At 46.7% G+C, this 26,491-nt stretch overlaps 1 protein-coding gene across 3 annotated transcripts in view; it reads right to left on the minus strand.

Annotated features, from left to right (window-relative positions):
- The window catches only part of LOC142817800 (scoloptoxin SSD14-like), a 56,505-nt gene that overhangs the window by 17,960 nt on the left and 12,054 nt on the right, over positions 1-26,491 (minus strand). The window contains exons 5-11 of one of the 3 annotated variants that reach the window (XM_075895549.1): positions 25,917-26,112; positions 23,196-23,398; positions 16,290-16,612; positions 12,739-12,926; positions 11,736-12,009; positions 6,828-6,941; positions 2,898-3,375 (exon numbers count right to left, since the gene is read on the minus strand). In XM_075895549.1, coding sequence (XP_075751664.1) covers positions 3,142-3,375; positions 6,828-6,941; positions 11,736-12,009; positions 12,739-12,926; positions 16,290-16,612; positions 23,196-23,398; positions 25,917-26,112 — 1,532 coding nt within the window. In that variant the 3' untranslated portion in view covers positions 2,898-3,141. Of the gene's footprint in view, positions 1-2,897; positions 3,376-6,827; positions 6,942-11,735; positions 12,010-12,738; positions 12,927-16,289; positions 16,613-23,195; positions 23,399-25,916; positions 26,113-26,491 lie in introns of those variants that run through there. The other 2 variants (XM_075895550.1, XM_075895548.1) reach the window with 2 other exon arrangements.

Here is a 26,491-nt window from a genome sequence, read left to right on the forward strand (position 1 = left end):
AGGACCAAGAACGGATCCCTGTGGTACTCCAGAAATCACGTTAGTAGTGGCTGAACAGTGATTACCGACAACCGTGTATTGGAGACGATTGGTCAGGAAGCATCGGATCCATGACAACGCTAGGGGGTCCAGCTGTAGGCGTGAGAGCTTGGCCAGAAGTCGCTGGTGGGGGACACAGTCAAAAGCTTTCGCAAAATCGAGATAAATGACGTCAGTTTGAAAGGATGAGTCTAAGTTTAAGTGAAGCTCAGTAACAAATTCAAAGAGCTGAGTATCACATGATAGGTTAGGCCGAAAACCATGTTGATTGGGGAAAAAGAAGGAATGATTACATAGATGACATGCTATTTGTGAGTATATTATATGTTCTAGGAGTTTGCAGGCAATGCTTGTAAGCGAAATGGGACGATAGTTGGAGGGATCCGAGCGGCTGCCAGACTTGTATACAGGTACTACTTTGTTAATTTTCCAGTCCGTCGGAAGTGAACTGTCAGTGATTGACTGCGTGAAAATTATTTCTAATATAGAACTAGAGAACACTTTCGTGCCTTTTAGTATTTTGGCTGTAATACCATCATGTCCTGGGGCACTAGAAATCTTCATTTTTTCAATGAGCTTCAAGATTCCTTGAGAAGTAATGATTATAGGAGGCATATCGGAAAGAGAAAGGTTGGGCAGATCAAAGTCGTTTAGCGTGGGTTCATTAGTGAAAACAGATGAAAAGTACGAGTTGATTACATCTGATCGCTCATCAATTGGCACATTGGAACCATCAGGGTAACTCAAAGAAATTTTATTGGAGCTTTTACTAAATGTGAGGATTTTCCAGAATTTTTTAGGGTTGACACGCATAATGGTCTGCAAGTCGTGGTGGAAGAACTTCTTTTTGGATTGCCTCAAAGCAGAAGTATATTGACGCAGACTCGTAAAATACTTTTCCCACTTTGAGGAAATTACCGATTGCTTCGCATCGCGGAAAAGACGCTTTTTTTTTCTAACAGCCTCTTTAGTGTGTTCGAAAACCAGGGTTTTCCCAGGTCACCGCGAGTGCGTACAAGGGGTACATGTAACTCTACAAGCGATGTTAACTTATTCTTAAATAACAGCCAATTATCGTCTACTGAACGAAGTGAAGCAGACCGACGGAAGTAATCAAGGAACTCACTTAATTCTGAGTTTATTTTTGTGAAATTGGCTTTGTTGTAATCCCTGATGTGTTTTATTGAGCGCTGTCATACAGGACGTGGGATGCTTAGGTTAAATAGCACTAAATTGTGGTCACTTAGAGCTTCAACGGATGATACCGATTTAAATGTATCAGGGTTGGAAACAAGTACGAGGTCTAAGATATTTGCCCCACGGGTTGGTGTATTAACCATCTGAGTAAGGTGAAACGTCAGGGTCATTTCAAGAAAATCTTTGGACTGGTGGTTATCTGACTCAAAATTTGTCCAGTTAATATCTAGAAAATTAAAATCACCACAGAGCATGAAATAAGCAAAAGGAAAACAAGAGTAAAGATGTACTAGGACTGTATTTAGTTCATAAATGAAGGAGGCATCACAATTAGGAGCGCGGTAACAAGCAATAATCACAATCATTTTCGAAGCAAGTGAGATGTTCACACAGAAAATTTCGTGTTGACAGTTCATTTTGATTACATAAGAAGGAACACTTTCTTTAACAAAAATCAATATTCCGCCCCCCCCTCCGCCCCACCTGGTCAAGCCGGTGAACAGCGTACACTTGGCCGTCTTGTAATAGCTCGTGGTCAGCAATGTGCGGCTGAAGCCAAGATTCCGTAAATATTGCAACGTCAGTGTTGTTGTCATTCAGAAGGGATTCAACAGCGTCTTTTTTAGGCAGGTAACTGCGCACATTAGCGAATAAGACTGCCATACATTGACAAACGGGATCATTCATAGGGGCGAGGCAAGGTTGGGGGGGAAGTGGGCGACGCGCATGCCTGAGATATAGAAATGACTGCTACGACTGCAATTCAACAACGCTATCAGATTCTGCATGGTACGAAAATTGCTTGTTTTCAAGTAGTAACTTGATTGATTGATTGATTGATATGTGGGGTTTAACGTCCCAAAACCACTATACGATTATGAGAGACGCCGTAGTGGAGGGCTCCGGAAATTTAGACCACCCGGGGTTCTTTAACGTGCACCCAAATCTGAGCACACAGGCCTACAACATTTCCGCCTCCATCGGAAATGCAGCCGCCGCAGCCGGGATTCGAACCCGCGCCTTGCGGGTCAGCAGCCGAGTACCTTAGCCACTAGACCACCGCGGCGGGGCAAGTAGTAACTTGTCAAAGCGTAGCTTGAAGGGTTTGCCGCTCAGCATGCCATGGTCATATAGTTTCCTTCATGCCTGTCGAACTCTACCTGAGTAGTCTTCGCGAATTGAAAAAGTCGTGCCCTTGAGCTTGGACGCAACTGCAAGAATTTTTTATTTATCTTTAAATCTTGCATATTTTACTATGATAGGTCTACTTTTGTTTTGCTGGTATCGACCAAGCCGATGTGCACGCTCCAAGTCGTCTTCTGGTATGGAGATACCGAGATTTTCAGAGCAAAATTTTATCACTTTTGCCTGGGACTGAATCCAAGACTCGCCTTTTGTGTCTGGGATACCACAAAGAAGCAGGTTAGAACGACGTAGGCGATTTTCAGCATCATCACACTTATCTGTAAGAACCCTGATTTCCGCAGATAGTTTGGCAAAACTGTCCTTCACGTCTGCCTTTAGACCTGTTTCGTTAGACTGAGTCGACTGCACAATTTTTTCTAGGGTGTCAACACGAGTCGAGAGGGTGGTCACGAGCGCCTCAATGCTAGACTGGGATGTTCGGATTAGTGAAAGTTCTGTCAGGTTTGAGATGCTTCTATGCGGGATACTGCAAGTTTATACAGCACCACGTAAATATTAATATAATCGAAAAAATAGCAAAAATGAATACAAAAAGCAGCACTAGACTTGTATAAGCACAAGATTGTTAGTACAGTGCTACGTAAGCAGTGATAAAATCGAAAACTCGGCAACAATAAATACACGAAATAACAAGCGAACATGGTCGCAAGAAACTATAGAAAACGAACGCCCTGCCCTGTTCGCCTGTTCGCATAAGTCTCAGGGGAAGGGCGCCGACGCACAAGGATGATCCAAGGAGTGGCAGTATTGGGTGAGGTTGTTGGGCGGTTCGCCGTCCGAGCCGCAAACCTGGCTGCGGTAGTCGCAGTTTGTCTCGATGAGGCCGCCGATGTACGTGAGGCCCGTGACGAAGGAGTACTGGTCAAACATGCCCAGCTGCCCACTCTCCTTATGCAGGGTGTGGTTCTTCTGGCCTAGCTTCTGCATCAATTTCTGGAAAATGGGACAGATTTGAAGCTTTTAAGTCTACTGTAGAAGTGCGTTCAGGTAATGCAGCGCATATTAAAGGGTTGAAACCGTGTAGAGCTAAATGACTACAGAGCGCTTTCTTTTTCGCATGCATCGTGCTTTCCTACAGTCACTATATATCCACTCCTCGCCGCTTATAGTACTTCATAAATACGTAGAACACTCCAGTACTAAGCAGCGAGCCTATTCGTATATCGCGCTTTTCCACTGCGCGCTGTTACCTCCGCTTGCGCAGTCGAAAGTGCGCAAAATGGACTGAAACCAGTTGATCGCGCGTGATACCGAAGCGCGAAAAGGTAGAACAGGCATGCGATTGCTTGGCAAAGCAGCGTATGAGATAACAAATATCCCTTGCATGTGGTTCACTCGAAAACTTATTTCCTCATGACGTCACGCGAACACTTTCGTGTCCTTTTTGTCTCTCTGTCGTGGTTTTGTTCTCGCGCTATAACTATCGTCATGCCATACCAACTAGCCCAAGCTGCCACACTTCTGAGCGCTGACGTCGCGAACTGTGCCGGAAAGACGAGAAAGGCCAGGAGAAATGACACACTTGTTCACTCTATCTACAGAGGATGCGGAGCCCTTTGCAGGACAGTTTCGTGCACGCGCAGCAACTTTTCTTCTTTTTTTTTAGGGCCTAAGCTCCTTAGGAGGTAGGCTATTCCCGCGTCGTCCTAATAGCCACCGCTAGTACTCAGAGCGCTCACTAGGCGGCGCCGTTGCGCTCCTTCTAAGCTGTAGAAGGGATGCATCCCTTCTGATCAATGAAAAGATTAGAAGAAAGGGAGCTCAGTGGCTGGCAGAAGTACATAAAAAAGATAGAAAGGCAGCTGCGAAATTTCGGAGCCATCTAAACTCCCTAAGAAATGAGAAGAGCCTAGAGCAGAGTTTTATAACTACAGCACAAGGTGCTAGGCTAGAAGGGGGCGAAGCTATTGAATATATAAGAACAAGGGTAACAGAAAAATTTCAAAGAAGTACTTTATGCACCACAATAGACAAGGACGAATCCAGTGGTGCAATGGCTCCATTTTCACAACAAGAGTGGGAAAGGGCTGAGAAAAGGGTTCCTAGTAGTACATCAACAGGCCCAGATGGCATTCCAATTAGGCTGATAAAGACATTAGGTCCGAAGTCTAAGCAGGCTTTGAGAGAGGCAGTGAGCACAATAATAATCGATGGTGAAGTTCCCGATGGATGGAAACTTAGCAGGATGAGCATGATATATAAAGGAAAGGGGGACAAAGCTGACATAAACAACTACCGTCCTATAACAGTGACATCAGTGGTCTACAGGCTGGCGATGCAGATTATAAAGGAAAGACTGCAGGCGTGGATAGAGGATGAGGGGGTGCTGGGGGAACTGCAGAATGGGTTTCGGAAACACAGGAGGTTGAAAACAATCTGTTCGCACTGACGCAGTGCATCGAAATAGCAGAAAAGGAACACAGGCCCCTGTGGCTAGCATTTTTGGATATCAAGGGAGCGTACGATAGCGTGGTTCAAGAGGAATTGTGGGGAATACTGGACACACTAGGCGTGGAACATGTAGTCACTAATCTTTTAAAGGGTATCTATAAAGGTAACAAGGTAGTTATAAAGTGGGAAAAACAGGTATCCAAGCCTGCAGAGGTAAAACGGGGGCTTAGGCAGGGGTGCCCCCTGTCACCCTTATTATTCATGATGTACCTACAAGGATTAGAGGCAAAATTAGAGGGAAGTGGACTGGGCTTCAACCTCTCTTTAGTCAAACAAGGAAAACTTATTGATCAGGCACTACCAGCATTAATGTACGCAGATGATATAGTGCTAATGGCCAACAACAAGGAAGATTTGCAGAGATTGATGGACATCTGCGGTAATTAGGGAGATAGGTTAGATTTTAGATTGAGTAAGGAAAAATCAGCAGTCATGATTTTCAATGACAACGAAGGTAGTGAGCTTAGAATACAGGAGGTCACGCTAGAGATAACAGATAAATACAAATATCTGGGCGTATGGATAAGCAATGGGACCGAGTATCTGAGGGAACACGAAATATACGTGACGACTAAAGCTAACAGGAATGCAGCAGTCATGAAAAGTAGGGCACTGTGGAATTACAGTAGGTATGATGTTGTGAGAGGAATATGGAAAGGGGTCATGGTTCCTGGGCTTACGTTCGGCAATGCGGTGTCGTGCATGAGATCAGAAGTTCAAGCAAGATTAGAAATTAAGCAACGTGGAATAGGTAGGCTTGATTTAGGAGCTCACGGGAATACACCAAATCAGGGAGTACAAGGTGATATGGGATGGACATCATTTGAGGGCAGGGAAGCTAGCAGCAAGATAAAATTTGAGAAGCGATTGAGAGAAATGGGGAAGAGCGTTGGGCTAGGAAGGTTTTCAGCTACTTGTACATGAAGAATGTCGATACAAAATGGAGGAAGCGAACCAGGAAGTTGACTGGTAAGTACTTAGAAAACAGCAAGTGGCCAAACCAAAAAGAACTATCGGTTAAGAAGAAAGTGAAGGAAACGGAGACTGACATGTGGAGAATGGGCATGATTAAGAAGTCCGCACTAGAGATCTATCAAACTTTTAAGCAGGAAATTGCCAAGGAAAGGATGTATGATAATACTCGGGGTAGTTCTCTACTGTTTGAGGCCAGGACGGGAGTACTGCGAACCAAGACATATCGGGCCAAATACGAAGGGGTAGACACAGTATTCAATGCGTGTGGAGAGGAAGAAGAAACTGCCGAACACTTGATAATGTCCTGTAAAGGGCTTCACCCTATAGTTCAGGATGATGGCGCAGAGTTTTTCAAAGCACTGGGGTATAAGGACCGGGAGGGCAAAATAAACTTTAAGCGGGTAGACTTAACTTGAAGGAGGTTATATGATTGGTGGCTAAAGTCAAGGCACGAGTGAAAAGTAAACTCTTCACTGCAAAGTACGGATCCTCAAACTCACTTTTTAAGGGGAAAAAATAAATATAGTTTTTGGTTCATTAGGTATTACGGCTTAGTGGCGCTAGCCACCGCCTGATCTAAAGGGTACAGCCATATCCATCCATCCATCCATCCGCTCCGATGTGTGCTCTCGTGTAATAGCAGGCGGCGTTCGCTCTTACGCGAAAATGCGTTCGCTCTTGGTGCGCCTCCGATTTCGCCGGCTGTCTGTGTGCTTCGGCTATTAGCGCCGATGACATGGCGGTGGAACGGAGGGCTCGGCAAACGGCAGCAGCACGTGCTCGCCATTTTTACATGATGATCGATGTGGCAAGATTTACGGAGGATTCATGGTTTACCGATGTACCTCCGGAGCTTCAGCCACTCATCATCGTTGACTCCGTGAATATGCTGGGAAAAGTTTTTCACTGCATTGTGCAACAGAGATTGCGTGCTAAAAAAAAAAATCGGTGACCCTTACTTCCGGCATGCTTGGCTCGTAGAAGATGGTCCCGCTGAGCAAGTCCGTGTGTATGCGAGGGTAGTCAATAGCCTTCTTGATGCTCTTTTTTTCCCACAGGACTCGGATCGCCACCTGGTCAAGGTGTTTGATAAGATTGAGTATTTAGTGAATCGTGAGACAATAACAGTAACCTTTCAAAACAGGGGCTCTTATACGAAGAAATTGCCCGAGTTTGAACTTTTGTTAATTTTGTTTCGCTTATGAAATAAAAGTTTCGCTTGGTTTAGCCAAGAAATATGCGCTCAGTATTGGTAAGCTAAACTTCGCCCGTTTCTTCAACTACATATTGTGTTCCGTCACACACGCAGCTTTATTTCAGTTTCATTGCCGTGCCCGCGAACGCATATGCTTAAGGGGGCCATGACATGGTCACCCAACAATTTTTGATTTTCAGCGAAAACTAGAAGTGGGGGGTCTATTTTGTCTATGTAGATATGAAAAGTGGGCCGTCAAAGCAAGTTTCAGGGCAAAACAGGCCCTAGAAGTCACTGGCTGTGAATCCCACCCACCACCGGCGATCGCCATTTCGTCATGGCGCTGGTGACGTTAAGCGCAGCAAAGAGCGGCGCCGTCACCTTCTACCGCAGTTTCAGCCAGCACGAATCGTTTAAGTTTCAATCAGACGAACGCTCAAATATATTGATTTCAGGCGCACTTTACCACGGAGCTATATCGTTAACCGGAATGCAGATGCTCGCACAGTCATGCAGCTGTGCGAGCATTCTTGCCTGCTATGCCAGGGCTCGAGAATACGCCAGTGCTGCCGCGACACTCAGGTTAATCTCATGTCTGTACAAATATTCAATTGTAAATTAAGTGCTCGAACGAAGACGTTATACTTTTCCAGCTTATTTGTGAAAGCTCAAGAATTAACCCACATAACTCAGAATATGATCGAAAATTTGGTGCCATGGTTCCTTTAAGTTTAACAAGCTTCTTTGTAATTTGCGCATCTCGCTTCCCTTTGTTGCGGTGTTTTAGTAGGCAATTTCGCCTTTGCTCGACATTTTGCAGCCTGCCACCAAGCTATATCTGCTGAATGATTCAATTGATTTCGTCGCTTGCTCTGAAGTGCCCACACAGACTGCCCGGTCGATGCGCCATCCATGACGAGGCAGCGACCAAGCGCCGTTACAACTTCACCTTGTCACGCAAAACAGCAGCGGCGAGGCTCCGAGCGAATGCAGCTGCGATGATTCTCCACAGCGAATCACGTGGCGTGACGTCACACACACCACATTCGCGCTACTGAGGCTCAAACTCATTTCGATGCGATGATTTACCTTTTAAGACATCGTGCCGCATAGATTTCACTTGAAAAGTCATTTTGTTATTAGAACAATGGACGAATGAGAATAATATATTATGTCAAAAATGCAAATAAAAAGATCTTGCAAGTTTTTAAACTTTTTAGGGTGTTTAGGTACCCCTAGCTTTCTGTATAGCCGCTGTACTAGCAAGAGAGAGAAGTTCGCGCGGCGCACAAATTGCAGGCCGCATTCTTGCAGTATTCTCTTTTGGGCACGTCGACCGTAGCGTGCGTGTTCATTGCGTGTCTGGCAATCGAGGCATGTGTGGGAAAGGCGATGTGCCACTGTAATGAGTTTACTTGACATGACGATGCCTCAGTTGTCTCATGCCATGGAACAGAAAGGTTGCGAGAGGCCCGCTTTTCAGCCGGCCGCCTATAACCGTTTTTATATATGCTCACTGGCTAAAAACAAAACGAAGTTACAAGAACAGACCGTACCACTGATTTTCATGAGAAGTAATCGCGAGCATAATCGCGGAAGCAGCTTCCATGCATCGTTTTTTTTTCTGGTAGACTAAGTACACTGGTTGAGCGAAATGGCATCAGTAAGGTCATCAGAAAAAGAGAAAAAAAAAACTCGAGCGTTCAGAGCAGAAGGTATACTTCATGTCCATTTTCTTAGTCTATTTCGATGGCTTCCTATTCGCCTACGATACCACCGACACCGGAAAATGTCGCGAAGCAGTCATCACTCCTCGTGGGTGGCATTTATCTCAAAGCGCAACGGGGCACACGAGCTCGGAGTTCAAACAGTTGCTTTCTACCCGGAAAGAGAGTCGTCTACGTGAAGGTGGCCCTAAAGACCACTTCGCGAAGTCCCGGGTAGCGTACTTCTCTGTAGAAATTGAGACGCAGCAATCTGTATCTTTAGGAGAGTTTGTAGACACAAGTGAAGCTGTCCAACAAGGACGCGTACGCCCGCCCGAACAGAGGCGCGTACTTCCTTAACATTTGCAGCTCCCGCTGAGCCGCGAACTCGTATTTCCGCGCTCGGTAGATAGATTCATAAGAATATTCGCGGTGAAAATCCTTCTGCTGACGTCTGTTGTTCTCTTTCACTCGTTGGCGCAAACCGCAACTTTACAGGATGACTGATGACTGGTTTCCTTTGCTCGGTAGGGAATGTACCGACCCCCACGGCCTTCCCCTACGTGAAGTGGTGCCGTGTCGTGACATACATTTCACGGAATAGACCACCCCAGCGAGTGACCCATTGACGTTCAAATAGAAGCCGTGTCCGCAACTGGTGACCGCTTGAGTAAGCCACCCTGCCGTTTTTCTTTTTTTTTTGTCTGTCCGATGTTCGGCAGACGTCTATACTGTGCAGCGGCCTGGTTCTGCCGTTCGCTTAATTATACTTGTTGAGATTCTATGTTAACTAGATATTACCGCTTCTATAAATGCGTCAATTCAAACCGACTCTTATAGTTAAGTCCCTTAAGTCTTAGATAGAATACACGTGGCAATTAAATACCAAGTCCTACGAACTGAAACCCCGATGTGTTCTTGAGGCATGCCGCAAGCCCCGAAGTTCTTGTTCAATCGCCAGCGGCTCTCAATAATAGTATTAATAATATATGCGGTTCTATGGCCCAAACACCGCGATATGATCATGAGTGACGCCTTATTGGAGGGCTCAGGAAGTTTTGACCATGTGGTCTTCCTTAACGCACACTGACTTCGCACATTGCATGGTCCTCTACCATTTCGTCTCCAAGCAGTGGTAGGTTCTTTATCTTGCACCTATATAAAAGAATACTTCAGTGTTCTTGCATTTCAGCCCCAAGAATATGCGGTCGCCGTGGCCGAAAATCGAACATGCGCCCTTGAAGCCAGGAATGTAAAGCATCAATTACAAAAAGCTACAATTGCGTAGTATGCATGTGTGTCCTCCCCTCACTAATGCAATAATGTACTACATCACGACTCCTGGAAGAATAGGGCTGCTGGCGTTCGCAAAAATTACATGAACGTTAAAGAGTGATAACTTAAATGCAACAAAGGGGGCGGGTTCAAGCCATGGCGCCGAACATTAACAATGCATTCAGGCGTTTTACGTACCAGACTCCACCATATGATGAGGCACCTCGTTTTGCAGGGCTCCTGAAGTTTTAGTGTTCTTTGAAGTGCGCTGACATCGCACAGTACGTGAGCCTTTACGGTTTCGCCTCCAGCGAAGTGCAACCGCCGCGGCCGGCGTCGAATACACGACTTTCGGGGTCAGTAGCCGAGCAACGTAGTCACTGGTTCACCGCGGCAGACTGGCTTGGACAAGTTACTCGCACTTTGCAGGACGAAACCACATCCGTTTCATTAGATGCAAAGCGTGTAATGGTCGAGCTCAGTCCGGTGTGCGACGTAACCACCCTTACTTCGCATGCGCGCCACCTACCCTTTCTCTCCTATGCTCGCCACCTCTCTCGCCTCGCAACGCCGACGCTTGCAGCGTCTGCTAGCCTCCTCTCGCTCTTCCCTCTCTCTCCTCTAGGTATGCCTCCCCATGGTATTTAAACCCCCATTGCGCATGCGCGCCACCTCCCCTTTCTCCCCTACGCCCCCTCCCCTCTCTCGCTTCACAACGCCGGCACTGACAGCATCTGCTAGCGAGTTTCTTGGTTAACAAAGACGACTGCTCGCGCTGCACAACCTTTGACTGGCCACCCCGTATACACAGGCACTGAGTCTTGACCTCCAAGGTCGTTCCGGTGAGAATTTATCTTGTGCGTTGTTGAACAATATAATTTCGCAGTGTGCGCGTTAACTAAAGGCGGACTGCGTGTCTTGTCTCTCTGTCACTGTTCATTAACAGCGATTGGAATGTTCCAGTAGGGAGCACCGGTTTGGCACCGCGTGCTTTGCGCCTCCTCATGTTTCTCTCCTGCGCAACGCCGCGATTAGCCGGAGCGTCAACGCCGCCGCCAGTGTAAACCTAAGTGCCCGATGCTTCGCATCTACTCATGGTTACCTTTAGCGGGAGAGGGTGTAATTTTCACAGGTACTGTACCTACGAAAGGTGCATATGTCAGAAACGGTCATCCAAAATTACAAGAGCAGACTCAGGATTTGGTTAGGGCGAGGGGACAGGGAGGGAGGGAGATAGGGCAGCAGAGGTGGTGGCCACGCCTAATCATATAGGGAACAAGGCATGTCTGCCGCAAACCATTATGCCATCGGACATGCACCCTCGTAAGGGTTATGACCATATAAATGCCCCGGACAATTATCACGGCCTAAATCATATGACGTAGCAATACAAAGACTGCTTACTTCTCAGTTATACCCCCGAAAAGTCAGGGACCAAAGGCAGCTCGTAATGAGAAGTGCGTCATCGCTTGTACTTCCGCGCTTGAATCCATCGAGAAGCTTGTTTTTTTTTTTCGGCATTGATGAACTAGAGCAAAGAGGGAGGCACTGCCTTGAAACATTGCCTCCCCTAATGTAGAATCCTGTGCACGCCAATGTCAGTGTATGCGTTATAATAATAATAAACGCTCATAATAATAAGCTGCGTGCGTGGATTCACGAGAAAGGCATCAATGCGATTGAACGATAACCTGGGACAGGCTTGTGGGGATGCGCAGATCCCCGGCTGCGGCGAGTGCCAGGAGCGAGTCCTTCGGTCCCAGCACCAGTATGGGCGACAAGGAAGTCAGGGGCCGCTTGAAGGGCGCCATGCTGTTGGCGTGCCGCGCGTCGCTCTCGGACACTTCGCTCTTGTCGCTACCGCTGAGATCCACCACCCGGGTAGCCACGTCCAGGTCGCTGAAGTCGCTCAGCGCGTTGTTAAGCAGCACGCCCGTCTGGCGGGACATCCGCATGCAGCCGAACCTGCGAAGTGTGTCCCGGTCAAGTATACATCTCAGTCACTTATGCATTCGTCTAAGACGACTTGAAGCATCAATAGATTCTTTTTACAGCGAGAGCTGTTATGAAATCATAAGCGGAGCCGTAGTTGTGCGCCACATCCAGTCTCCATAACCCTGATCACCCCCTCCTAAAAAAAAAACGAAATAAAAAACGTCCTGGAGTGAACGGTGTTCGAACCTTATCACCCTTCGTGACAGCCCAATAATCCAGTGCCAGTGCTCAAAACTGATATACACGAAAATGCTTAAGGAGTTGGCTATAGTTTTCAATTTAGGACACACGGCAATTATCGACCGAATGAGTCCTGCTTTAAATATCACCTCCACTTGATGGAGGCACAGATTGTCAAAAGTTGTGACGCCACCATGAAGTCACATCACCTTACGTCACACGATGAGGTCACAACACGACATCGTTTCTCGGTCGAAAAGTGGCCGACCACAGAGGACGTGCAAAACAATGAAAAGCAAACAATGCCTCCGATCTTGGAAGTAGTGCGAAACCCCGTTAAGTGCATGAAGCTTTCGGAGTGGTTCGAAGGAGGATTAGTACACATAACATTAAAAAGAAAAAGAAGACGGCTTGCGCCTTCCGAGTCGAATCAGGGGAAATGCATGAGTGAACATGGGAGTTCTTCATTTTGAAAGCTCACAAAAGAGGTGTAGTATGCACATGTCGGCCGCAACGTACGTGTTGTGCAGCGTGCTAGAGATGACCAGTGTGTCTCCGGAGGGCGAATAGAGGATGATGTTGCTGGTGCCCTTGTCAGACTGCGGCACGACGCCGCGCATGTAGTCCACGGGCTTTTTCGCTCGTTCCGGGTCGATGTTGCTGAAGGTGTCCGAGGCGAAGTGCAAGGACAACATGTCCTGCACTTGCTGCATCGTCAGTGCCACAAGAACCAAATGTCGAGGTTTAGCTATACGCACAAAATATATCCGATCGCGATCATGAAGCATGCCACGTAGTTTGCGACTGCGTTATGATTTTCCATCACCCGGGATTCATTAACGTGCCTCTAAGGTGTACGAATGTACTTTCGCATAATGTTTTCCGCATAGTCGATGACGCGTAGCAGTGGACGGTCCCGTGACTTAGTGATTGCAGTGCCACACCTCGGCTGCTAAGCTAGCACTGCTCGCGCGCGGCAGTATACCAGCATCTGTAAACGTCTATGCCTCACACACTTACAAAAAAGGTCGGCATACTCACTAAATACTAACCATATGCACTTATCGCAAAATGCACTAGCCTCTCAGTAAGCGAAGGCAGTAAAATGCAGGTTAGCGAAATTTGTTACGTAATTAGTAAGTGAATAGTGACGACCCCACCAATAGAGGTTTACGCCTATTTTGTCACATGTGCGTTTGCGTTGCCATGTCAATATGATTCTACTATTAGAAAACTATAGAACAAAAAGAACGAAGCGACATTGTCCTCGTACGTTAATTAGTCGCGCTGCTAACTACTTATTTTAACTATACCTTGGTAAGCGTGCATCACAGCAACGTACACATAGAAAACTGGACACATTCATGATCACATCATACGCATTATACCATACATATGACGATGCTCATATGACGATATGAGTATGAGTACTCATATGAGAACTCATATGAACGTATCACAGGGGTAACAAACACGCAAACGCAAACACAAATCTTCAGGACTTCAACAAAGCAGATTTCTCCTGTAGCAGCCGCTTGAAGGCTATTTCTATCCCTTCATTAGGATTGCGCGCCATGTACTGGTTATCAGCCATAGAATTTAGAAGATAAATAACGTTTTCATCTTGTGCCATTCTATTTCCTTATATGTGTGCCATCACGCACAGCAGGAAACTTCTATTCCAAGGTAGTCAATAAAATTAAAGCTTGCCTAAATTTTGCTTATGAGTGTCACCATTCCGACAAAATATACTGCGGCATCTATAAAAGATCTGGCAATGTAGGTGGCTTAGCAGTATACTTAGTTACAAAATTCAAGAAAGCTTCCCTGGTTAGTAACAGCAGAAGTTACGAGCTGTTCTAGCTGCTGGCTAGTAAAGGTATCCGCGAAGGTAGTAAAATAATTTGGAAACAAGTAATTAACCTATTTACTAATTGCTAACTTTTTTTAATAGTGCATGTTCATTAACGTAACAGGAGTAAACGCTTTATTTACAATCAGGAGTGACCCTACAGGAGCTCTAATTGCAATGGTGATACGTAAATTGATTCATTTAACGCGCTGAAGCAACGCTGCTTTCGTCGCTGACATACTAAACTTCAGGAAGATTTCCAAATAAATTCGGCCACACGGGTATCCTAAAAGGCTCAAGAACAATTACCGTATCATTTGCCCAAGTGACAACCCTGCCAACACAATAAGGTGAGGCAGACGTCTATTTATTTATTTATTTTTTCATTTTGTCTTCCTCCGCCTTTAGCTCTTATCTCCACTTCTCCACTCACTTATTTGAAGAAGATGCGGGTCACGGGACAGTACTAGTCACGGTTACCGGGACGTCGCGTTTTCCGATACACACTCCCCTCCGCATCATATCGCAACAGTAGGCAAATGAAATTGCGTTGTTGCGTACGACAACGACGCGGACGATTAAGATAGAGCGAGCGTGCTACTGCGTGGCAAAGCGCCCTATAACAGACGAATCCCAACTGATATGCCTTGCATGTGGACCAATGGACAACTTGTGGCCTAGTGACGTAGCATGTCATGTGAATCGCGCTGTTCGCGACACGAAGTGCCGCCGCGGCGATAAGACAAAGAGCCAGGAGTGAAGAGACATTTCTTTCAACTCTCAGACGTATATAGTTCAAAAGCATTCTTTAAGGACCCCTAAAACACTCCCGAAAATAAGAAGAACAAGCGGGTTATTCTATCCCGGCCTTTCCCGTCTTTGTGGCACACTTCTTGGCGCCACTTGTTTGTTCACGTGACCTCAGGATGAAATAAGCTCTCGATTGGTCGATATACGACAGGTATGTGTTTTGAATTGTCGCCTACCCTTCGTTCTCACGAAGTCGCATGACCGGGCTGACTTGTCTCGCACGATTAACTGAATTCAATTGGTTTTCGCGTTCGCGACTGCGCAAGCGGAGACCGCAGCGCGTATAGTCGAAAAGCGTGCAATCCTCACTGGTTCAGCGCTTAAGTAGTTCCGACGTTCGACGTGTTCTGTGAGCAAGTGGCGAGGACGAGATAGAGCTTGAAGAAAGGGTAGGGAAGGCGAGAAATAAACTACTGTCTCCTTTTCAAAGTCGCCGTGGTTTGGGCTGTATTCACACGATGGAAAAGATCGCACACGAACCAGTCACGTGGCCTGCAACGCGATTCGGATCCATCCGCAACCAGCATTCACACGACAGGAGAAAATTCGCTCTACTAGTGAGAATGTAGGCATTGCTCCCAGAGGATTCCAACCATCATTCGGGCTTCCGTCGTCTTAAGGCCGTTTCACATGACACAAAAAGTATAGCGATTTTCAGGCTGCGAATTCGCTCGCTACGAAGAAAAGGGCAGATCGCTCCCGCCGCAGTGGTCCGCGGCGGGCTTTCAACATGAGGGAAATTTTCGCTCTGATCGCAGCGGCGGGAGCGATTTTTGGCCGGGACCCGTCGAAACAGGGCTGGTCCAGCCAAGCCGTCGAAATAGAGTCGACGTGCTTCTTTTGGTAATGGCACAGAAGTAATGGCCGATGCTGTGCATATTAAAACGAATTTAGACTGAAAAGTGTTCTTAAATGACGAAACAAGCGGGTCATTCGTTACTGTTCACGGAAACTTCATGATATCGTAATGCACATATCATTATATTACATTCGTGTCTTTCACTAAGAGCGGTGGCAAGAACTCACCACTCTAGTCGCAGAGCGAGAATCGCAGACCGTTCGTGGTCCATGCGATACGAAACCGCGACGGTTGCGAACAGAGCGATTGGAGCGAACGAAATGATTTTTTTCGCTGCAATCGCGGCATGTGAAACAGCCTTTCGAATCGTTCCGCGCGTGCCGGAGCGGAGACGCGAGAACGGCAGACGTATGGTGACGTATAGTACGCAATCCGCAGACTTGCACCGCGACTCCGTCCGTCGCAGAAATACAACTTTAGGGGCCCTTTATAGAGTTCACCTAAAGAAAGTGTTGTGGCTAAACTGTAGCAATGAGCCAAAATCAAGAATCTTCAGGTTCTAGACGTTTTTAGAACGCACCGATACACAAACGGATGATGCTCGTATACCTTCCGTATGTCGACATAGTCGTCGTCCCCGAGGTGGGTGCGCTTCTGGAGGGCGTACTTGAACGTCTCGGCCAGGTAGTGCATGTTGGCGAGAGTGAGCGCGTACTGCTGCTCGCGCGACGGGTCTTCCCGGCCGCGCCTGACGCTCATGACGTTCATGATGTAGGAGACCACGGCGCCGGCCGTCGGTGGCGGCGCGGTGAACAGCGTCAAGTCGCCCAGAGGTCCTCCGCGTATCGTTGTTCGCAGCGCGTCTTTCCAAACGGGCTGGTAGGTACGCAGGTCCTCACCCGTCACAAGGGAGCTGGTGCCGTGCGAAGTGTCTGCAGCGATGGCCAAGAAAGCAAATGTATACCATAGGCGTAACTATAGATATGGGAGGGAAGTTCTCTAGGCCGGCACCGGGTCACGGAGCGGGCAGATGCAGCCGCCATGGACCAATGTCTCCCGGCTGCCAGGCCAGCAGTGGACTCTCGCACGCTGACCATCAGCTTCATGTATACGGCGCCAAATACGTGTTCCCACTCCTCCTCCGCCATCCAAGCTCCCTGCCGCGTCACCACTCCCCATAGATGCTTGCTCTCCGGGGTAGACGTGACGGCCGACTCAAGAAGTAGTGGCGCTGCAGTTCAATTTTGCATCATGCCTCACAAGTTTACGAATCACGCACGGAGTACGAAGGGAGTGAGCAAGAAGAAACGCGCAACACGTCGTAAGCGGCTATACTCCTCGCGCGTCTTGGGTCACTGCGGTTGCTTCCGCGTTCACGCGTCAGCCGCGTGTGCCGGCCATGGCGAGCGGAGCTGCGAAACTGTGCTGGTTGTGAAGACGTTGCCCCACCCTACCGCTTTCATGAAATCCAACAGCGAGATCAGGCACATAGTTGTTTGCGTCCCATTTCCAAGGAGCTTCTACCTCTTACGGGAAGAGGGAAGTTTTCATCCCTTTGAGTGTCTTCTTGTCTGTGTTACTATGTGTGCGAAATACTTAGGGAGCTGCAGGGGAGGGAAGGGTTAACAGCCCCAAACTACTATCTGGTTACACCAATCCAGTGCGTCTGATAGTCAACTTAGGAACGAATTGTATGCCACCCAACCAAAACCTCTGCTCCTCCTCCTGTAAGGTGCATTAGAGACACGTTTTAGGGGCGAAGCTGCTTATAGCCGTCGTTCATCGATCGGCGTCGCTCAATCCGGCGTGCCACCCCAGTAGCGTCTCCCTAATCATTCAATAGATGGTGCTGTCCCATACAAATGGACTTCGTTCGGGCTGTCAAGGTGGATGGACGTGTTTTTTGAGCGCTCCGGATCGACTGCGCAGATAAGTGTTTTTGCATGTTTTGAGCTTGTCTTTATAATTATAAGGCAGCGGTTGAAATCTTCGTAACACTTATTTTATGGTACGGCTTTTTCTGGGGCCAGTCACCAGGTATTTATTAGTTAGTGCGGGTGTGTGTGTTTGAATTTTTTGTTGTTTTTTTTTCTTTTGCCACCCCGTGGGGGAAGTGCGCGTACATTGAACACGCAAATTTTTGTAGTAGAGCTTAGATTTTTTTTGCTCGTAGCACAGGGCTCGAGTTTAGTAATTATCGAGTATAGGGACAATTGGTGTCAGAAAGGCATGGTTAAAAAGACTGTAAAGTGTTCAGGATGTGGAGTTGGTTTGAAAGTGGACCCAAGCGTAGAAGCGGATGGAAAAGAGGCTGACGCGAAGTGTAGGCAATGTGAGGTCGAGGAAAAAATGGAGAAAATGATGGTTTCCCAGAGTGAACTGCTGATGAGAATCGCCAAGCTCGAGACTGAGTGGGCGACAGAGCAAGAGAATACGAGGGCAATGGGAGAAAGACTGAATTCCGCCGAGGAAGCGCTAGCGAAGCTGAACAAAGAAGCGACCTACCGAGAGAACAGTAGGGAACCGGCAACCAGAACGGTGGAAAAGGAAAAGCAAGCAAGTTTGGAAAAAACAGGTTTAGCCGGTTCAACTGTCGCAAGGCCCAGCTTCAGCGAGGTAGTGGTGGGGCAGGGAGGAAACAAAGCAGCCGGCGTCACAGGTGCAAGTAGCCCCCAGGTGCAGAACGCTCCAGCTGAAAAGTCGCAGCATGTGATAATCGCCGGGGACTCAAATTTAAATCGATGCACAGAAGCCATCAAAGAGAGGGTAAGAGGTGACAAGAGGGTGGCAGTAGGGGCGTTCCCAGGACGCAAGCTGGATGCAGTCATGAGGCAAGCGAGTGCAAAGCTCAAAACGACAGCTGATAGACGAAACCTAGTGATAATTTCAGGCGGTTTAAACGATGTCCTAAATGGAGATGCAGCAGGACTAGCAGCCACACTGGCGAAAGGCGTCGATGACATGCGCGCCAGTTCTCCTAAGGTACAGGTAGTGATATGCACGATACCGGAGGTACCGGTGCGTGATTGCAACCTGCAAAGAGCGGTGGTCAACGCAAACCAAGAGATATGGCGGATGAGTCGAGAGAAAGGCTTTGAGGTGGTGGAAATAAACAGAGAGGTGCATAGGTGGGGGGCTTTTCAACGAGACAGAATTCACTTCGATGGGCGGCTAGGTCATGAGGTGGGTTGGCGACTTGCAGGACGCGCAGTAGCTTTTTTGGGGGGCAAGCGAGCCCTTCGGGGTGCAGGATAGCTAGTAACGAGGAAAACAACCGGGGAGACTCTTCGACAGGTGGTATGGACAGATACGATTTCAAAGTGGCACCAATATCTAAGATAGGTAGAGTCCGGGGCATAAATAGACGTAGCCACGAGCGCCGAGCCAATTCAGACATAGGGTATATTAACATGCAGGGTGGTAGGAACAGGCTGAAGTGGGAAGAGATAGAAGAACAGCTAAGGGAAGAGAGGCCGATGGTATACGGTTTTGTAGAAACACATCTCAGGGACATGGAACAACCTCCGAACAATCCGGACTACGCGTGGGAATATTGTAATAGAACAGAAGGCAGCAGAAAGGGGGGTGGTATTGGGGCATTCATTCATAAAAGTACAGACTGGCAAAGGGTCAAGCAAGAGTGCAAGGAACATTTATGGCTAAAAGGGAAAGTGGCAGGCCAAATGACACTCCTTGGTTTCGTGTACTTGTGGACGGGAGCAAAGGCCAGAGAGGAAAACCAGACAATGGTAGAGTGTATATCAAAGGACATTCATGAGTTAGGAAGAGAGTGCGAGATAATTATACTAGGAGACATGAATGCGCACATAGAAGATATAGATGGGTATACCGACCCGACAGGCAAAGTGATCATGGATATGTGTGAAAGGCTTGATTTGATCATTTGCAACAGTACCGAGAAGTGTGAAGGGCAAATAACATGGGAGGTAGGAAGGCTTCAGTCGACGATAGATTATGCACTGATGTCACATAGGATGTATGATAAGCTCAGGGGAATGCACATAGATGAAGGTGGCTCCAGAAGTCTGGGTAGCGATCACAAACGTATCAAGCTAAGTTTTGGAAGAGGAGTGAAAGTGGGAAGGAGACAAGATGAGCAACTACAGGAAAATTTTTATCCAGAAAGGCAAATTAAAATAGCCACTAAGCAAATTGAGAAAGTAATCACGGAGGATAATAAGACAGTGTGGGCATACACGAATCTAATTAGACTCTTTGAGCTAGAGCTTGCTAAGACGCGTGACAAGTCACCCCGGAAAAGAAGACACAAACCCAAAAGTTGGTGGGATGAGGAAGTTAAGAGAGCCATAGCAAAACGTCAGGAAGCCTCTAGGGAACACAGACATGCTAAGCAGCGGGGTGAACCGACAGATGATGTTGAAAGAAAATGGGTAACCTTTCTAAGCTGTAGAAGGGATGCATCCCTTCTGATCAATGAAAAGATTAGAAGGAAGGGAGCTCAGTGGCTGGCAGAAGTACATAAAAAAGATAGAAAGGCAGCTGTGAAATTTTGGAACCATCTAAACTCCCTAAGAAATGAAACGAGCCTAGAGCAGAGATTTATAACTACAGCCCAAGGTGCTAGGCTAGAAGGGGACGAAGCTATTGAATATATAAGAACAAAAGTGACAGAAAAATTTCAACAAAGAAGTTCTTTATGCACCACAATAGACGAGGACGAATCAAGTGGTGCAATGGCTCCATTTTCACAACAAGAGTGGGAAAGGGCTGAGAAAAGGGTTCCTAGTAGTACATCAACAGGCCCAGATGGCATTCCAATTAGGCTGATAAAGACATTAGGTCCGAAGTCTAAGCAGGCTTTGAGAGAGGCAGTGAGCACAATAATAATCGATGGTGAAGTTCCCGATGGCTGGAAACTTAGCAGAATGAGCATGATCTATAAAGGAAAGGGGGCATAGCTGACATAAACAACTACCGTCCTATAACAGTGACATCAGTGGTCTACAGGCTGGCGATGCAGATTATAAAGGAAAGACTGCAGGCGTGGATAGAGGATGAGGGGGTGCTGGGGGAACTGCAGAATGGGTTTCGGAAACACAGGAGGTTGGAAGACAATCTGTTCTCACTGACGCAGTGCATCGAAGTAGCAGAAAAGGAACACAGGCCCCTGTGGCTAGCATTTTTGGATATCAAGGGAGCATACGATAGCGTGGTTCAAGAGGAATTGTGGGGAATACTGGACACACTAGGCGTGGAACATGTAGTCACTAATCTTTTAAAGGGTATCTATAAAGGTAACAAGGTAGTTATAAAGTGGGAAAAACAGGTATCCAAGCCTGCAGAGGTAAAACGGGGGCTTAGGCAGGGGTGCCTCCTGTCACCCTTATTATTCATGATGTACCTACAAGGATTAGAGGCAAAATTAGAGCGAAGTGGACTGGGCTTCAACCTCTCTTTAGTCAAACAAGGAAAACTTATTGATCAGGCACTACCAGCATTAATGTACGCAGATGATATAGTGCTTATGGCCAACAACAAGGAAGATTTGCAGAGATTGATGGACATCTGCGGTAATGAGGGAGATAGGTTAGATTTTAGATTCAGTAAGGAAAAATCAGCAGTCATGATTTTCAATGACAACGAAGGTAGTGAGCTTAAAATACAGGAGGTCACGCTAGAGATAACAGATAAATACAAATATCTGGGCGTATGGATAAGCAATGGGACCGAGTATCTGAGGGAACACGAAATATACGTGACGACTAAAGGAAACAGGAATGCAGCAGTCATGAAAAATAGGGCACTGTGGAATTACAATAGGTATGATGTTGTGAGAGGAATATGGAAAGGGGTCATGGTTCCTGGGCTGACGTTCGGCAATGCGGTTTTGTGCATGAGATCAGAAGTTCAAGCAAGACTAGAAATTAAGCAACGTGGAATAGGTAGGCTTGCTTTAGGAGCTCACGGGAATACACCAAATCAGGGAGTATAAGGTGATATGGGATGGACATCATTTGAGGGCAGGGAAGCTAGCAGCAAGATAAAATTTGAGAAGCGATTGAGAGAAAGGGGGGAAGAGCGTTGGGCTAGGAAGGTTTTCAGCTACTTGTACATGAAGAATGTCGATACGAAATGGAGGAAGCGAACCAGGAAGTTGACTGGTAAATACTTAGAAAACAGCAGGTGGCCAAACCAAAAAGAACTATCGGTCAAGAAGAAAGTGAAGGAAACGGAGACTGACATGTGGAGAATGGGCATGATTAAGAAGTCCGCACTAGAGATCTATAGAACGTTTAAGCAGGAAATTGCCAAGGAAAGGATCTATGATAATACTCGGGGTAGTTCTCTACTGTTTGAGGCCAGAACGGGAGTACTGCGAACCAAGACATATCGGGCCAAATACGAAGGGGTAGACACAGTATGCAGTGCGTGTGGAGAGGAAGAAGAAACTGCCGAACACTTGATAATGTTCTGTAAAGGGCTTCACCCTATAGTTCAGGATGATGGCGCAGAGTTTTTCAAGCACTTGGGTTTAGGGACCGGGAGGGCAAAATAAACTTTAAGTGGGTAGACTTAACCAGAAGGAGGTTATCTGATTGGTGGCTAAAGTCAAGGCACGAGTGAAAATTAAACTCTTCACTGCAAAGTACGAATCCTCAAACTCTTTCCTTTTTTTTCTTTTTTTCCCTTTTTTTCTTTTTCTTTTTTTCTTTTTTTAAGGAAAAAAATATAGTTTTTGGTTCATTGGGTATTACGGCTTGGTGGCGCTAGCCACCGCCCGATCTAAAGGGTACAGCCATATCCATCCATCCATCGGATGCAAAGTGCAGTTGCGTGACAATATACTAGATTAAGGTGCACGCACTCTATGTCGTCATCGCCTTTTCTCGTATAGTCTCCTAGATAGCGCTGTTCTATAGTGATACATGCAATATGACGGTTGGTTGAATGTACACTAGATGGCGTTGGAGGTGCAGTTGCTCTTCGATTGGCTGCTGCGAGGGGTGCGAGCGTCATAAAACGGCGCTCGCTCACGTTATCTCTGATCCTCCAGGATCGTTCCCGTACGTGGAGGACTGCGCTTGCCGGATCGTGATTGGTTGAATAGACGGATGGACGCTTCGCCTCACTCATCATAATTCACTTCGTGGATACGCCGTGATTTTTTTTTTTTTTTTTTGCATTTGCAAGAGTTCACGTGCTGTCATGAGATACTTTCACTGGGAACGCGCAGGGATTCTATCTATTGTTCTATAGAGATAAAGGTTCATTGACGGACTAGTTGGCTCCTTTAAAATTCGCTTTGCATGGTGTAATCCGATTCCGCCTCTCAGAATCTACATTGCAAAACTAAAGTTAACACTGTTGTTATGCGAGAAATAACTATTTATACGTTTCAGAGATTTCCTTTATTTCTTAAACATAGAGTAATCTGCTTGTTTATGTTGATTTTCCATATAAACATGCACTATTTTCTGGTCATCAATAACGACACAGATGCTATGCAGTAGCCACCAAATTGACGATGCTTACCTCCTGAGGCATCCCTGGCGTCACCAGTGACCAGGTCCTGTACGAGGGCGTCCGCTAGCGTGGTGCTCTTATTTTTGCTCACGCGGTAGAAATCGTGAAAGCCGTTCAACGACAACTGTCTCAGCGTCCGAGACAGGGGCGGATTTCGCAGTACCTGGCCTTCGGCGTACAGGTCCTTCGTATATTGATTCCAGTATATAGGCCTGCATGTTCGCGTGCGGGTGTCACGAGACGATGCTTTGTCATCAACGTGATTCCAAGTATTCGTTGTTTTTTTTTTTGTAATCAGCGGTAGGTGCCGTCGGCATACTGATACGCTTGTAGCGACGTTGGCCACCTAGCCCAAAGCTCGCTACCGCCCTCTATGACCACGTGAAAACTAGCACACGTGTCGGAAAGCCTCCTGTGTCAACAAGGAGCTTTCCGCGTGAACGCGGGAGGCTCTCGAACATGCTGTGCTAGGAGGCCGCTTTGCAGCTGCTGTGTCAGTGCCACGTCATCATAGGGGGCGCTGGGCTCAGTATGTTAACGGCGCCTACCGTTCTTTACAAACATTGATTGATATGTGGGATTTAACGTCCCAAAACGACCATATGATTATGAGAGACGCCGTAGTGGAGGGCTCAGGAAATTTCGACCACCTGGGGTTTTTTAACGTGCACCCAAATCTGAGCACACGGGCCTACAACATTTCCGCCTCCATCGGAAATGCAGCCGCCGCAGCCGGGATTCTAACCCGCGACCTGCGGGTCAGCAGCCGAGTACCTTAGCCACTAGACGACCGCGGCGGGGCGTTCCTTACAAACAGGCAAGCCGTGGGAAACGTACAGTGCTGAGAAAACCGACACCAGAAAAAACGATAGCGGCGAAGTTCCCTGGAAAAACAAAGGGGCCGCGAATGCGAAGCATTCACGGCAGTACACCTTAGGGAAAATGGTGGCTAATTATCCACAACGAATGTTTCGAAAAAAACAAATAAACTGGCGGGAATGTTTAATGTACCACATACAGTATTACGGGAAGGCTTTATCCAACTTTTACACAATAATTGGGAGTGTAAACGTGTGAACAGGTGCATCAATACGCTGTTTGAGCTTGTGTGCTCTTTGACACTAGTCAGAATAACCTTAGCGGTAGAGTCTTACAGATATTGTTAACTTTTTCTTCTTGCTCTCTTCTTTTTCGCTTCAACGTCTCGTCATATCCATAACGGCACAGCTTTCATCCAGCCTCGGCTGCTAATAAATGCACTGACATGTGACTCACTGCTTTACTTTATATTTCCAAAACTTTCTTCCAAAGTACCGGCCAAGGCCATTAAAAAGCAGCCTCGAAAGTCCTGTGGCACAATTTGGACACGATTATTGCGAATCTCACAAATGCAGTTTGAGTTGAAAGGTGTGTTGCCCCCGAAATTTATTCTAGCGACACGTGGACGTTGCTCAATCTCGGAGGTTACGCCGGAAAGTTCGCCGGAATCTCGGAGGTTACGCCGAATTAAGCGAAAACCCAGCAAACGATTAATGGCAATGGTTACTTTTTTTTTCATATTTCAGTTTCGTTAACGAGTATGTATATATAATTTACGAGCATATCGTGACGCACACACATGCAACTTAAGTGCGATGTATTGTTGCTGGGAGGCACTATTTGTCTTTATAAGATCTGAAAGGGGAGTTATTTACGTTACCAAAGGTCTAGTAATATCAGTTGGGGTTTCACGTCCGAAAACCGAGAAATTCTTACCCGGCTCCGTATATTTTGACATTCAGCGTTTCTTTGACGAGCATCTCAAGCTAAGCACATGGGCTTGTCGCATTCCGCCTCAATTGAATGCGATCGCCACCGCTCCCGGCATTCATTTGTGCTACCTTCGGATCAGCAGTCGAGAACCACAGTCACTAGACCACCACACGGTGATCTGGCGACTGACGAAAACTTATGTCTAGTGACGAAAACCTAGAACAGTGGCTCTCAAGCGTCGATGTGTAGGGACTCCTTTTGAACTAGCCCAGTGGCGTAGCCAAGAAGTGGCACACCGACCACGTGCCCCCCCCCCCCCCCCACGAAGTTTTTTCACATTGACATACAGAGTAAAAAATGGCCATATTAAGGAGATGCCCCGCCCGAAATCGAAAATATGACCCCCCTCCCCTCCGAACCTTAAAAAAAAATTCTGCCTACGCTTCTCGACTGGCCAAAGCTATAGACAACAAGGAGGACGAAAGAAATCGCTACTGCATCAAAAAAAAAAAAAACAGAACCATGGCGAAGCAAATGCAGCTCTATTGTGGCTAATGAATCAGGCTTAGTTTTTTATTCAGCGTTAGGGGCAATCAGGAAATGAAAGTCAAAGTTGCTCAGAACTCACCCCCCCCCCCCCCCGATAAAAAGAAAAGACAGATTTTCGCAGATAATGCGTCACAACGATGAGTTCGTTGGGCAATTGCCAACCTTTTTTCACTGATCAGCTGTGTATTCTTTCCGGATGTTCTGTTCATTCATTGCGTACATCGTGTTTTTTATTCTATTTTATCCTTTGTTTGTATTCACTCCTGCAATATATTGCTGTGCGAGATGGCATTATTTGTAAATAAATAAATAAATAAATAAATAAATAAATAAATAAATAAATAAATAAAAACATCTTAGACAGCTTCACGCAGAACCCCATTTGAGAATCGCTGACGTGGAGACGTGTGCCAAGACTGGTTGACTTACTTCATCGTGTCTTCGCGCTTGATCTGTTCGCCCATGTACTTGATAGCGTTCGCCAGACCCTTGTCAACCTCGACTCCCTCGGAAGACTTGAAGTGGGCTTCGTAGAAGAGCCTCTCCCACGGGTACGTCGAGCCGAGCTCGGACAGCAGAGCGTAGTAACCGTAGAGAGCCGCGGGCACACCTACAGACTTCCAACCTGGCAGTCGACAGAAGAATATACAAGTCGATTACAGGTGCTTTAAGGGACACTGAAGTTAAACAATAAATCAATAAGTAGGAATAAATTATTCTCTCACAGCTCTATTGCCAACAATTTCGCCATCATAAAGCCTGACTCTCGCAAGAGGAAATAAAGGTTAATATCGTTGGAATGTATGTACATGTCACGTTATTTGTGTTTTTTTTTTTGCATGGCCTCATAGGATTGTCTGATTTGTGATGGAATTCCCTGTGTAAAGATTGCACTCGCTAATTGAACACCAACATGCCTTGTCTATGACGGATCACTAAGTAGCCATATCGCCTTCGGATGCGGATGTTTTCGCGGAAATGTTTTGTAAATATTTTAATTGAAA

Source organism: Rhipicephalus microplus, chromosome 5, assembly GCF_043290135.1.
Source record: "Rhipicephalus microplus isolate Deutch F79 chromosome 5, USDA_Rmic, whole genome shotgun sequence".
Lineage (NCBI taxonomy): Eukaryota > Metazoa > Arthropoda > Arachnida > Ixodida > Ixodidae > Rhipicephalus > Rhipicephalus microplus.